This window comes from Bos indicus x Bos taurus, chromosome 4 (genome assembly GCF_003369695.1).
Source record: "Bos indicus x Bos taurus breed Angus x Brahman F1 hybrid chromosome 4, Bos_hybrid_MaternalHap_v2.0, whole genome shotgun sequence".
NCBI classification, from domain to species: Eukaryota; Metazoa; Chordata; class Mammalia; order Artiodactyla; family Bovidae; genus Bos; species Bos indicus x Bos taurus.
This window is the reverse complement of record NC_040079.1, coordinates 17,144,796-17,159,567: the sequence shown is the minus strand read 5'-3', so window position 1 is coordinate 17,159,567 and position 14,772 is coordinate 17,144,796. Positions and strand designations below refer to the sequence as shown.

The 14,772-nt window shown below is 38.5% G+C and overlaps 2 protein-coding genes across 2 annotated transcripts in view; both read right to left on the bottom strand.

Moving 5' to 3' along the window:
* The window catches only part of KIAA1549 (KIAA1549 ortholog), a 141,756-nt gene extending 139,732 nt beyond the window's left edge, over window positions 1-2,024 (bottom strand). The window contains exon 1 of the mRNA XM_027538424.1: window positions 1,976-2,024. Coding sequence (XP_027394225.1) covers window positions 1,976-2,024 — 49 coding nt within the window. The remainder of the gene's footprint in view (window positions 1-1,975) is intronic.
* Window positions 2,025-9,109: 7,085 nt separating this feature from the next.
* ZC3HAV1L (zinc finger CCCH-type containing, antiviral 1 like) overlaps window positions 9,110-14,772 on the bottom strand; it is a 15,648-nt gene continuing 9,985 nt past the window's right edge. The window contains exon 4 of the mRNA XM_027538877.1: window positions 9,110-13,332. Within this exon, the coding sequence (XP_027394678.1) occupies window positions 13,205-13,332 (128 nt within the window). The 3' untranslated portion in view covers window positions 9,110-13,204. The remainder of the gene's footprint in view (window positions 13,333-14,772) is intronic.

Here is a 14,772-nt window from a genome sequence, read left to right as displayed (position 1 = left end):
AATCTGATGCTGACCTTTTTTTTAATTGAAGTATAGTTGATGCACACATCTTAACTTGTTTTTATTTTTATTTTTTCGATATTTTTTCGAACTTTAAACTCTTTATTTTGCATTAGGGTATAGCTGATTAACAATGATATGGCAGTTTCAGGTGAACAGCAAAGGGACTCATGAATATGTATGGGACTCAGCCATACATACACATGTAGCCATTCTTCCCCAAACCCCCCTGCCATCCATATGTTATGGATGTTGGAACATCCATAATGTTATGCTGGCACATAACATTGAGTAGAGCTCCATGTGCTATACAGTAGGTCTTTGTTGGTTATCTATTTTGAATATAACAGTGTGTACATGACTTTCCCAAACTCCCTAAGTATCCCTTCTCCCCCAGCAACCATAAGTTTGTTTTCTAAGTCTGTGAGTCTAACTCATTTTAAAGATATAGATGCCAAGTTAATGAAGTATCTACCTGGTTTTAGCTTCGTAGAGTCTTTTAAATATTATACAATGCCTGTGCGGTGTTTACAATCTTCTGATGTTCATTAATCATTCTGTTGTTGACATGAAGTAATGTATTCAGAGTTTTCTTTGTGATCTGCTCATATTATACTTGGAGATAAGTTCTATTTAGTCATAGTGTGGTTAACAACACAGATTTTATTTATTTTTTCATTTATTTTTTAATTGGTGGAAAATTGCTTTATGATTTTGTATTGGTTTCTGCTATACAACAATACAAATCAGTCATCATTATATATATATATATATGTATCCCTTCCCTCCTGAGCCTCTGTCTCCTCCTGGCATCCCACCCCTGTAGGTCATCACAGAGTGCCAGGCTGGGCTCCCTGAAACACAGATTTTAGATGAAGACAGATCTGACTTTGAATACTGTTTTGTCATTTAATAACCACATAACTCGGAGAAGGCAATGGCACCCCACTTCAGTACTCTTGCCTGGAAAATCCCATGGATGGAGGAGCCTAGTAGGCTGTAGTCCATGGGGTTGCTAGGAGTCGGACACGACTGAGCGACTTCCCTTTCACTTTTCACTTTCATGCATTGGAGAAGGAAATGGCAACCCACTCCAGTGTTCTTGCCTGGAGAATCCCAGGGACGGGGGAGCCTGGTGGGCTGCCGTCTCTGGGGTCGCACAGAGTTGGACACGACTGAAGTGACTTAGCAGCAGCAGCAGCAGCAACCACATAACTTTGAGCATGACTTTTCTGAGCCTTGATTTCTCTGCCTAAAAATGAAAATGTTAATACCTACTTGATAGTGTTGGATGAAAAAGATAGAGAGTTGGATAAGTCACTCAGTATTGTTACCTGCATCTAATTATATACAATAATTATTGTTGCTCAATTCTTTGCTAGAATTTCATTGAAGAATGTTGTAACCATGTTCAAAAGTGAAATTGGCTTCTAATAGAATTTTTAATGAATTTTCCTTATCAGTTTTAAGAATAGCACCTATTTAACTCACAGAATTAATTTGGGATTATGCCATATTTCTCACTTTTCAAAAAATAACTTTAATTTTTTATTACACATTGCAGAAAAGGCAGAATATACCAAAAAGCAAAGTTATGCCCTATAATCTCACCACTCCAAAAGAAGCACTGTTAACATTAGACTGAATATTCTTCCAGACACTACAAATGCATATGTGTGCGCATGTATGCATGCACGTGTGTGCACACACACACACAATACTAATATAAAATTGGGTTCACGCTGTAGATAAGATTTTGTTTCATTCAACACTATATTATGAATATCTTCCCACCTTAGTAAATACTTGCAGACATCATTTTTAATGGTGGCATTGTATTCCCAGATATGAACCTAAGTTGTTCAGGAGTTCCCTAATGTTAGACATACAGGTGGTTTCCAATATTTTACCATTATAGGCAATGCTGCATCAGACACTGTGTTCGATGTTTTTTTAGCCTGTGTCCATCCCGCACTCTCCACCATGCTATTTGCTTCAGGAAGCTGACCTTTGCCAGACTTCATCGTTGACCTTCCTTTTTATCTGGCCTCCTGTGGGTTCAATCAATGGGAACAAGAAATTAGACAACAGAGAAAAGGGAGACAAGGGTATTTATTCCCCAGGTCCTCCCTAAAGGGCTTCTAGTTGTTGGTGTCCATGAGTGAAAGAACTTGACTGTACCCAGTGGGAGGTTCTCTCCTGTGGCCACTCTCCCTGGGCTCCTGTAACAGGCCCTCACCTCGAACCTTCATGATCAGGTTGGCACCCTCATCACCGCTAGCCCATGTACTCCACTGACCCTGGTAGGTTTCCCTTCACCTGACCATGTTTTTGTAAATAGTCCTTCACTAAATTCACCCCACTTATCCAGTTTAAGTGTGCCGTGTCTTTCTCACCACAACCCTAACAAACATAAACAACTTTGCAAGTAAATCCCTCTACATGTTTTTTATTATTATCACATGATAAATTTCTGACACTGAAATTATTTGATCAATGACATGTGTATTTTTAAGACCTTTTATGAGCTTGCCAACTTGTCTTCCAGTGGACGCTTTCCCCACAGTGCCTGATAGTGACAGCCTTCAAGCCCCTTGTCCAACTGGGTATTATCATTTCTTTACCTTTTGCTGCATTCGTAAACGTTTCTATAATATGGAGGTCATCTTATCTTTGAAAGTGTGTTTTGGGGTTAGAGATTACCTATTAATCATCGCAGTCTGTTTGTTTTGGCTGTTCTTACATAACTTTCTGTGTTTTCCTCTGCCACACCTATTATAAATTGACATGCTAGCCCACAATTGGCCTTTAGGAATTTGTTAAAATGTATGTGATTTCATCTTATCCATTTGTATGGGGGCCATTCCTTCCCTCATGCTCTTTCCAAAGTGAATTCGTTTTTGTGTCACGTCTCTCTTCGCAGAATCTTGTCACTCTTTGGATTTTCAGTGAAGTTGACTGACCTGTGACCACAGCTCTCTTTACGAACCCAAGAAAGGTTATGGTGATTCCCTGGTGGTCCAGTGGTTAAGACCCAGCACTTTCATTGCCAGGCCCAGGCCCTGGGTAGGGAAACAAGATCCTGCAAGCTTGGTGGAACAGCCAAAAAAGAAATGAAAGCTTTAAAAAAGACAGAAAAGTTATGATTTTGTAGGTGATCTGGCTTTTTCTTGCGACTTTCTGCATCACGAGGTTCAAGTGCAACTCCCCATTCAATTTTTAGTTAAATTTAGTTAAATCTTAAGGATTCTTTAATAAAAATAAAACATCAAACTATTCAATACCCAATTCAGTGTCCATGTAATGCCTAAAGACTCAATATCTTGTCTCATGTATTACTGGAAAAATACTTTATAAATGTTGAAGAGTAGTATGGCTTGTTTAATAATGAAAAATGTTCTCCAGCCTCTGTGTGCGCTAGCAGCAAATACTATTTAATTTGTGTCTGCAGAACTGCTGATTGGAACACAAAGAGGAAGGGAAATGGACACTGGAAACTACTGGGAAATGTTATTTTATTTTGAAAGATTCTATTGCATCCCCTCTGACAAGCAGGACTTGACAAGTTCGTTTGTTTTTGCTTATGTTCATGTTCGCACAAGTGAAATCCTTTGCAAAGCCTAAAACCATACCTGTCTCCACTGTTGGCAGGGGTACAACCCACAGACCTGCACAGCGTTTAGAAGCGATCACTTTGTTTTGCTGCAACAAGTTAGTTGCTACATCCCGGAACTTTGTTGGGTCATGAGGGATCTTTCGTTGCAGCGCAAGGATTCTCTAGTTGTGGCGTGTGGGCTCAGTTGCTCCACCACATGTGGGATCCTAGTTCCCCAGTCAGGGATCAGACCCAAGTACGCTGCTTTACAAGGTGGCTTCTCAACCAACCACGGGACCACCAGGGAGGTTCTGCGATCACCGTTTGTGTGAGGACATAGTGTAAGAGAGGTAGAGAAAGATTTTCCTGGGACCTAAAAAGATGTAAATCGTCAGCAGAGGAGCTTCTAAAGTCGAGGCCCAGTGCAGAGACACCCTTACCCAGTTCTAAGGGCAGTACTGATCTAACTCATCTCTGTCTAACTCATCTCTGTTTGGAAAATTAAATAAGGTAGCCTATTTAAAGGACTTAGGGAACTTCCCAGGCAGTCCAGTGGTTAAGACACCACACTTTCAACTCGAGGGCATGCGAGCACGCTAAATCGCTTCAGTCGTGTCTGACTCTCTGTGACCCCATGGACTGCAGCCTGCCAGACTCCTCTGTCCAGGCAAGAATACTGGAGTGGGTTGCCATGCCCTCCTCCAGGGGATCTTGGTCAAGGCTTCAATCCCTGGTCAGAGAACTAAGATCCCACATGCTGCGTGGCCAAAAAATAAATCAATTAAATATATTTTAAAAAGGACTTAGGACTTTCCTGTCACACAGGAAAGGTACAATGAAGGGAAGCTGTTATAATTATCACTATTTCTCATCACCGATGAAACCCATTAGCTCAACATATCTTAAAGATCCTGATTTCAGTCCCTGTGGCCTTTTATTTGGATTTCAAGTCCCGAAATAATTCTATTTGATATTTCTTTCAATGTTTACCCCTTCTTGGTTGCTTAAAGCATTCTTTATAAGTTCAGCAAGTTAAAATATTTATTCAGGTTTCTTATTTTAAATGATAGTACTTGACAGGACCCCAGGTGTACTTTTGAACTTCAAGCACAACTTATTTGTTTCCAGTCCTAGGAAATGCTCTTCTATTACAATGCTGTTTATGCAGCTAGACTAGCACTTTCTCAGAAATTCTTAATCTTCAGTTGTATTTCTGTGTTCTGTTGCCTAATTTTGCTAGTCATACTATAATTCTTCTTACTCAATCCCTCTGTGTCTTAAATTTGATTTTTAATTAATCTTCAGCATTGCTGATTAGATATAGTATCAGCTACTATCAGTAGCTCAGTCCGACTCTTTGCGACCCCATGAATCGAAGCACGCCAGGCCTCCCTGTCCATCACCAACTCCCGGAGTTCAGTCAGACTCACGTCCATCGAGTCAGTAAGCACAAACAATTCAGTATTATCTTAATTTTTATAGCACTTACAAATACATTAAAATATTTTTCATCCTAATCTGTTTTTCCTCTAGCATTTTCATGAGATCCCAAGTAGATCTAACATTCTGCTTACGATTTAATACTTCCATAATTACTTTGGGTATTGTTCTTTTTGTAAGATAACTTTTTTCCCCTCAGGCTATTTTCTCCCTTCCCTCATTCAATGAGTGTTTTTCTACTGCTTTTTGATGTTGAGGTTTTTGTTTCAAATGCTTTCACTGGTATTTTAGGAGATCTTGTCAGTTTCAGCAGATACTACAAAAAAAGTGTGCTTGCATTTTATCGGTAGGGCATCAATTCTATCTCAGAAACAAGCTAAAAAAAATGTAAATTCAATCTTGTTTAGGGCATCAACCATGTTAGAAACCTTCAGTTCACGTGATCAACCTTTGAGATTAAAAAAAATAGTAACAAATGTAGAATCATTACTGTATTGTTCTTCTTAATATTAACATAATTAATTCTATCAATATCTTTATAAAATATTTTAACTAAATGAATATGAACCAAGAAGCACAGTTAAGGAAAATGTTTTCAGCTCTTTTCCTTTTAAGAACAGACTTAGTTCCAGAGAACTGGCTCTTTGTGCCACCTACTTGCACAAGAGCCTTTCCTTACTGAGAAGTTTCACCAGTAATTGGTCAAATATCAGACTGATCTTATTGAACTGTGGAAGGGTAATCACTGGAATAAATCTCTGTGTCCTGTTTGTGAACGTCCTAGTTCATTATGCTCAGTAGACTGTGACCACCGGCATTGTTCTAGGTTTGGTTTCTTTTTTCCAATTTCATGCCATTAAAAAAAAAAAAAAAACTTTTATTGTGTTTATCAAAAAAATAATTGTAATTATTTTTTAAAAATCATATAGACAATAAAGTAATTGAATCAATAATGAATAGTCCTCCAAAACAGAAAGCAAGAGACCCAGAAGGGTTCATCGGTGAATTATACCAAACATTTAAGAAAAAAATCATGCCAATTCTGTACCGTCTCATTCAGAGAATAGAAGCAGAGGAAATAATTAGTAACTTATTCTACGAAGCCAACATTAACCTAATACCAAAACCAGATAAAGCTACTATAAGAAAACTTCCCGAATGGCTCATTAGGTAAAGAATCTGCCTGCAATGCAAGAGACACAGGAGACTCAGTTTCGATCCCTGGGTCGGGAAGATCCCCTGGAGAAGGAAATGGCACCCATTTCAGTATTCTTGCCTGGAGAATCGCATGGACAGAGGAGCCTGGTAGGCTACAGTCCAGTGGGTCGCAGAGTCAAACATGACTGAGCGACTAAGCACACACAGATCAATATCTCTTGTGAATGCAGATCCAAAAGTCCTCAACAAAATATTAACAAGTTGAATCCAAAAACGTCCAAAAAAATTATACACCATGACCAAGTGGGATTTATCACAGATACACAAGACGACTGGGTCCACATTTGAAAATCAATTACTGTAATCTATCACATTGACAGACTAAAAAAGAAAAATCACATGATTATATCGATAGATGCAGAAGAAACATTTGATAAAATCCAACTCTCAGTGATGAAAACTCTCAGTAAACTGGAGTGGAAGGGAACTTTCTCAAGTTGATAAAGATTGTCTACAAAAAATCTACAGCTAACATCATACTAAATGGTGAGAAATTCAAAGCTTTAAGACAAGAATGTCCCTTCTCAGCACTTCTTTTCAATATAGAACTGAAATCCTTGCTAATGTGGTAAGGCAAGAAAAGGGTGGTACAGTCACTTTGGAAGACAGTTTGGTGGTTTCTCATGAAACTTTTACCATATGATCTAGCAATTATACTTCTTGGTATTTACCCAGTGATGTTGAAAAAGTATGTCCACACACAAACCTCAACATGGACATATTTAGCAGTTTTAGTCATAATTACAAAATTGGAAGCAACCAAGATGTCCTTCAGTAGGTGGATGGATAAACTGTGGTACATTCAGACAATGGAATATTATACAGCACTATAAAGAAATGAGCCCCCAGAGACATGGAGGAACCTAAATGCATATTACTAAGTGAAAGAAACCAATCTAAAAAAACTATGTACTGTACAATTCCAACTATATAACATTCTAGAAAAAGCAAAACCATGGAAACAATCAAAAGATCAGTGTTTGCCAAGTTGGGGAAGGGAGATGATAGGCAAAGTGCAGAGACTTTTTAAGGCAGTAAAAATATTCTGTATGGCCCCTGGTGGCTCAGATGGTAAAGAACTCACCTGCAATGCAAGGGCCGCAGGAGAGGCAGGTTCAATCCCTGGGTCAGGAAGATCCCCTGGGGAAGGGAATGGCAACCCACTCCAGTGTTCTTGCCTGGGAAATCCCACGGATAGAGCAGCCTGGCAGGCTACAGTCCATGGGGTGGCAGAGTCATACACAACTGAAGAGACTGAATACACACACATTATTAATATAATGATGGATATATGTTATTATACTTTTATCTAAACCTATAGAGTACACAACACTAAGAGTGAACCCTAAGGTAAACCATGGACCTTAGATGATTCAGATGTGTAAAAGTAAATTTTGTTGTTGTTCAGTCTCTAAGTTGTGTTCAACTCTGTGCAACCCCAAGGACTGTAGACTGACAGGCTCCTCTGTCCATGTGGCTTTCCAGGCAAGAATACTGGAATGGGTTGCCATTTCCTTCTCCAGAAAGGAGGTACATTCTTGCTAAAAAATATACTATTCTGGGAAGTGATGTTCATAATGGGAGAGACTATGCATGTATGGGAGCTGAGGGTATATGAGAAATCTCTACCTTCCTCTCATAAATATAAAACTACTCTAAAAAAAATCAAGTACTAAAATATAATAATAAATGCCCAACCATAGAACTATGATTAAATAGATGACACCTTAAAAATATAATGCAGCTATCAAATATGAGTGCTTTCTATTGTGTGGGGGGAATGCTGACAAAACATCAATCCAGAAGTGCATAATATGATGTTGCACTTACGGTATACTCTCAATGTTTAAGAATATATGCATAAGGGACTTCCCTGGTGGTCCAGTGGCTAAGTATCCACCTTCCAAAGCAGGGGATGCAGGGCCAAGCCCTGGTCGAGGAACTAACATCCCACATGCTGCAGGGCAACTAAGACTGCAAGCCACAAACACTGAGCCACGTGCCACTAGAGACGCCCCTGCTACACCACAGAGCCCACGTTCCACGACTAGGACCTGAGGCAGTCAAATAAACAAATACTTGAAAAAATGTTTATGAAACAAGATTGAGAAAATATCCTAAATTATCAACAGTGATCATCTCTACACGGTTGTATTATGGGTGCATATGTCTTCTCTTCAGAGAAGGCAATGGCAAGCCACTCCAGTACTCTTGCCTAGAAAATCCCATGGATGGAGGAGCCTGGTGGGCTGCAGTCCATGGGGTCGCTAGGAGTCGGACACGACTGAGCGACTTCACTTTCAGTTTTCACTTTCACACAATGGAGAAGGCAATGGCAACCCACTCCAGTGTTCTTGCCTGGAGAATCCCAGGGACGGCAGAGCCTGGTGGGCTGCCGTCTATGGGGTCGCACAGAGTCAGACACAACTGAAGCGACTTAGCAGCAGCATGTCTTCTCTCTTACTACTTAATTTTTGTACTCTCCAAAACGTCTACAATGATATGTTTTTCTCCCCAAAAAATCTTTTGGAAAAATATTCCCAAATAATAATACAGTAATTAAATGATACAGTAATCCATTATTTTAAAGTTAATAATGAATGTGAGGGGATGGATGTGCTAACTAGCTTTATCGTGGTAAACAGTTTGAAATATATACATGTATACAGATGGATCAGATCATCTTATACATCTTAAACTGACACAATGTTATATGTCAGTTACATCTCAATAAAGCTGGACAAATATTTTAATAAAAATTATAATAACATTACACATCAATTCACAAAAAGTCAAAACAGTACCTAGAATATTTTTTTCAGAATATAGCAATAAAAGGAACTTACTACACACACATAATATATAAATGAACTTTATTTATGAATGTTTAGATGTATATACTTGAAAATTACCAAATAAGATAAAACAATACATTAAAAGAATATATACCATTATCAAGTGGAGCTTACTCAAGAATTTAAAGATGCTTTAATATCATGAAAACCATTAATATAATAATATTAGGTGATTTAAATGATTAAAATTATGATTATATCGAAAGATACCAATTCCTACCAAAAGCTTTCAATAAACAAGAATAAAAGATGCTATTTCCCTTATTATAATAGAGAATATTTATTTAAAGCCAACAATTAACTTCATATTTAATGAAGAAATATCCAAAATATGCTATTACAGTTTTATTTAACCAAAGATATAACAGAAATACATGAAAAGATAAATACAAACCATCTAATACTGATAGGATGAAGACAATTCATCTAAAGACAAATACTTTGAAAATCAATAGCATTCTAATGATAGAGAGTCCCCATACTGAGTAGCAATACTGACATATTTAGCCAGGACAGAATTTATGCAATAAGGTATATTCGAGATCTAGACAAAAACATGAACAAATTATAAAGAAAGAAATCAAGAAATATGTCAATAATGTAGACTTTATTCCTTGATGGAAGGAATTAGCATCATAAACATAGGTCATAAAGAGGTACTTTTAGACCTAGACAATGCAAATTGAAGTATCAAAAGGGTGTTTACTTTATATAAGACATTCCTTATGGGAAAAATATTTTTTAGTATTAAAAATATGTGAGGAGAAAGAGAATCAATGAAGAGCAATATGATACTGACTCAATAGATGAAAATGAAGAGTTTAATTCACTATATGGCAAAAAATATTTAACTACCAAGTGTATAATTTTGCAAGAAGAATAAATAATGTCTTTGCTCAAAGCCAGGGAATAAAAACACAAAGCATTGCAATGTAATGTAGTAAGTGCTAGAGCTTGGAGAACACGAGGAGAACTGCCTGTCTTGGGGTCAGGAAAGGCTAACCTGGAATCTTAAAGAACCTAATTTTGCCAGGTTTTGAGGCAGGAGGAAGGAAAGAGCGTTATTTAGAAGAAGCATCACTTACAAACAGAATCACAAGATAAAATGGCACATTCCAAAAACTGCAAGTAGGTCAATTCACAAAATACTGACCTGCATTTTAAAAACTCAACTAAAAGTCAATATTTAAAAATCAGCAAACCGCTCATAAAAATTTCTGGATTTTCGGCTTCTTTTAAGAAATTGGACGATATGTCAAATTGGGTCCCGCATTCCCACGTGGAAGCAGGTGGCAGGTGCCCCTTTCAGACGGGACAATATGCCACAGCACTTCCTCTCTCCTCCCATTCCTCTCACATCCATCTCACTTTGTCCATTTACCTTAACTTGCTAGTCCCTGTAGGGATTTGAGTTTTATGACTTCTACTCTCCATAATGGGGACCACTGAAGCTATGGCAGAAAAAAGCAATGCCATTAGGTCTGCATTTCAAAAGGTTAACCAGGCAGCAAAGGGAGAGAAGGGGGGTAAGGACATCAATGACAACAGGAAAGGCCTGCTGCATGAAAAACAACAATGGCACTACCACCCTTGAAGTTCACGCTACAATGGGGCTACCAACTCTTACCACAAAATTCTCACAAGACAGGACTTGAAAACCACAGTTATCCATCTATAAAATAAATATAAGAAGTGATGAGGGCTTAGATAAAGGCAGTGGATTGGGGATGCAAAGAAAGGGGTAGAGAAGGGCAAAAATTTGAGAGATTTTTAAGGTGGAAAATTCTCCAACATGGGGTAACCAATCTGACACGGAATAAGGAGAAAAGAAAAGTATAGGACACTTTGCAGGGTTTTCGCTCAAGTCATTTGGTGCGGACACTTCAACATTAAGAACAAAAGGAGGAACAAGTCTGAAGGAAAGTCAGTCATTCAATTTAGGGTATTTGGAGTTGAGGGAGCCTATAGATGTGCAGCTTCATCTAAGCCCTGATGGATTGCCAAAGAAAACTCTAACCTGATAACTCTCCAACAGCTGACTCATCAAGTTAAAATAAGAGAGACAGGTACGAGTACATAAAATGTTTATACAGAATGACTACTAATGGAACAAAGATTAAAACGGAATATTACAGAATGGAATAAAATATTGCAACAAAGATTAGAGAGTCAATAACTTGACTCTCTAATATGTATAAAGGCATAATTATAAGAAATACAAAAATAAAATTTTAAAAAGATATACAAAAAGAATACAATAATGTACAAATCTACCAAAGATGTAAAGAATATGCTTCTATACGCTACACTGTTTCCATTAAGGATTTAACATGGCTTACAAAAGAAATATAATAGTAAAATAATAAAATGTAAGTGATAATAAAATGTGAAGATTTTTCTTAAAAAGTTATCACCAGAAGAAATCATAACAAAGAAAAAAGAAACAAGATATGCAAAACCTAAGAGTTTTCAGAAATACTGTTGTTGGCAATCAAAGTGAAGGGATTAGCATTAAGTTGCATGGCTCTTTATTGTCCATCAGAAGAAAACAGCACTTTCTCACTTTACAAAGGACATATTTACTCATTTCCCTCAAAGGAAAATAAAAATTTTCATGATTAAAAGTTTTCTAAATTAAACAAATTTAGCTGATGAAAAGCTCACCAATTTGGCCTATTCTTCAAATGTTATGTTATTGCCAGACAGTTAAATTTTTAAAAAAAGAAAGAAAACAACTTTACACACCAATATTTGGGCTATTACGACAACAAACACAGTAAAAGAAACTCACAAAGCTGATCTCTGTGGTATCCCTTGGTGAAAACAAAGAACCAAACATGGGGTATAACTCAACAGAGACAGCTGGGTAGGCAGGGGCAGAGAGAAAGGAGGAAGCAGGAAGTCAGTACTGAATGGGCGAGGTATTTAGATTTCTGATGGTTTGTCTTAATCACAGAAAGAATGGACACAACTTGGAGGAATGTATGAGCTACACTTCCTTCACACTGTAGGAATCTGAGCTTTGGTAAAAGTTTAATAAGAAATGGAGAATAGAGAGTGAGGTAGAAATCTCCGGTGAGCACCCGAAAGTTAAATTCTCTGCAGAGTTGGCTGAGGGTGGATCCGCAAGGGCTGGATATCATATCATATACAGCCATCATCATTTTATAAAAACTTTAAGGAGCCTAATTAAAGGCTAACTCACATCAGCACAGAGGAGGGCTCCAGCAATTCAAGGGCACGTACAAACCGTACAAAATAAAGACATATAGAAAGAAGACACACAGAAAAGTATTTACTGGCGTACAGATATAGATAATATATTTTTGACTCATGCCCCCTGCAGTGGAAATGCAGAGTCCTAACCACTGGACCACCAGGGAATTCCTGCATATATTTTTAAAGAAATTAAAATCAAGAGTTATCATTCAGCAACTATATAGGTGAAGCAAAAGCAAAGAATAACTTAAAAATTAATATTATGTGGATTTTAAGAAGAGTTGTATTCAAAATTTGTTGGGAAGAATCAGAATATCCCAGAATAATGGGACTAGTGAAGCAAAGGATGATATATGAGTGTATCTGTGCATAAAAATGATGATGCTTGATAAATGTGAACACATATGGAGAAATGCTTATGGACTATTAAAAAAAAAAGCAGCATGAAGTGTGTGTACTCTCTGAACACAAGGTGAACTCTGTATACAGACGTATAGATAGGCACTTGGTTGGGTTGCAGAACAGGTCAGCAGGAGTCTGTCTCTTTAAGAGCTCTAGCCAGCCAGCCTGGGAAGGCTCTCCAGAACTGCAGGATTTGCCCAGACTGACCTCATCTCCCTCCAGGTTTTACCTCTCTTAGCCTGTTTAACATCCAACCTCACTCACCCCCAACCACTCAGCCCTAATTTCATCCTCCCAATCTGACATTTTCTCCTTTCCCATCTTCTCTCATTCTCACCACAACCTGTGAGGTAGGTATTATTATGGCTATTATTAATAAACAATTAAGTGAATGAACAGTTACAAATCGAATCTCAACAGAAGCTTTGTTTTTAGACCTTCCGATTGGACAATCTTCTTATCTTGCTGACATCCCTTAAGGTTTGCCTGCACGCGGCTTCTTGGCTGACGCAGCAGGGCCAGAGACCAGAGGTCGGGCCTCTGCACCCCCAGCTACATGTCCTCCTCGTTTCTCAAGGTCCTGGGAATGCTCAGCAGGAGAAGCTGAATTAAAACAGAAGAAGAAAGAGATGAGGTTTCCTAAGATACTCCTTTATCACTCAAAATTTCATTTTATGTTGGGACCATCAGCCCAAGCTAGTCAGATCTCTGGTAAAACTCCCAATGCTCTGGATTTAGAGAGTTCATGTCTTCTGGATTAAAAAAATTACATATGTACTTATATACTTGACAGCAAGCAGAAAGTCACAATTCATAGTTAGGAGAGACCCATTAAACAAGACCAGATGAAGACAGGGACAGGCCCTCCTCATCAAATAGTTTGGGAGGGCCTTGCCACCATTCAGGGACCCACCAACACAGCCTCTGACACTGATACAAACAGAGTCCTCCCTACCTTCAAGCCACCACTCATCAGGTCATTCTCTACTATTCCAACACAAGGAACTTCCATGTTAAAGCTTAGAGGCTCTGATTCTGGATATCTGGTTTTTCCGTCAGCAATTCTTCCAAGCCTACTACCCCCTGATTTTCAGCTATAAGCAAATCTCATGGAATAAATACCCTCACACTATAATTAAAAGAAGACCAAACCACACTTGGTTGTTGTTTAGTCGCTAAGTTGTGTCCGACTCTTTTTCAACTTCATGAACTGAAGTCCGCCAGGCTCCTCTGTCCATGGGATTTCCCAGGCAAGAATACTGGAGTGGGTTACCATTTCCTTCTCCAGGGGATCTTCCCGACCCAGGGATTGAACCCAAATCTCCTGCATTGGTAGGTGGATTCTTTACCGCTGAGCCACCAGGGAAGCTCACACTTTATAGACCTTAATAAAGGATAGACTATGCAGCAATATGGGATGATATTTATGATGCTGTATAACATGAGAATGAAAGGTACTAAACTGCTGCAGACTCTGACCACCACTGGACTGGTATTTTCTAGTAATAGGACTGAAGGGCCTGTAATTAAATGGATTCAGAAAACAAAGATCATGGCATCTGGTCCCATCACTTCATGGGAAATAGATGGGGAAACAGTGGAAACAGTGTCAGACTTTATTTTGGGGGGCTCCAAAATCACTGCAGATGGTGACTGCAGCCATAAAATTAAAAGACGCTTACTCCTTGGAAGAAAAGTTATGACCAACCTAGATAGCATATTGAAAAGCAGAGACATTACTTTGCCAACAAAGGTCTGTCTAGTCAAGACTATGGTTTTTCCAGTGGTCATGTATGGATGTGAGAGTTGGACTGTGAAGAAAGCTGAGCGCCGAAGAGTTGATGCTTTTGAACTGTGGTGTTGGAGAAGACTCTTGAGAGTCCCTTGGACTGCAAGGAGATCCAACCAGTCCATTCTGAAGGAGATCAGCCCTGGGATTTCTTTGGAAGGAATGATGCTAAAGCTGAAACTCCAGTACTTTGGCCACCTCATGTGAAGAGCTGACTCATTGGAAAAGACTCTGATGCTGGGAGGGATTGGGGG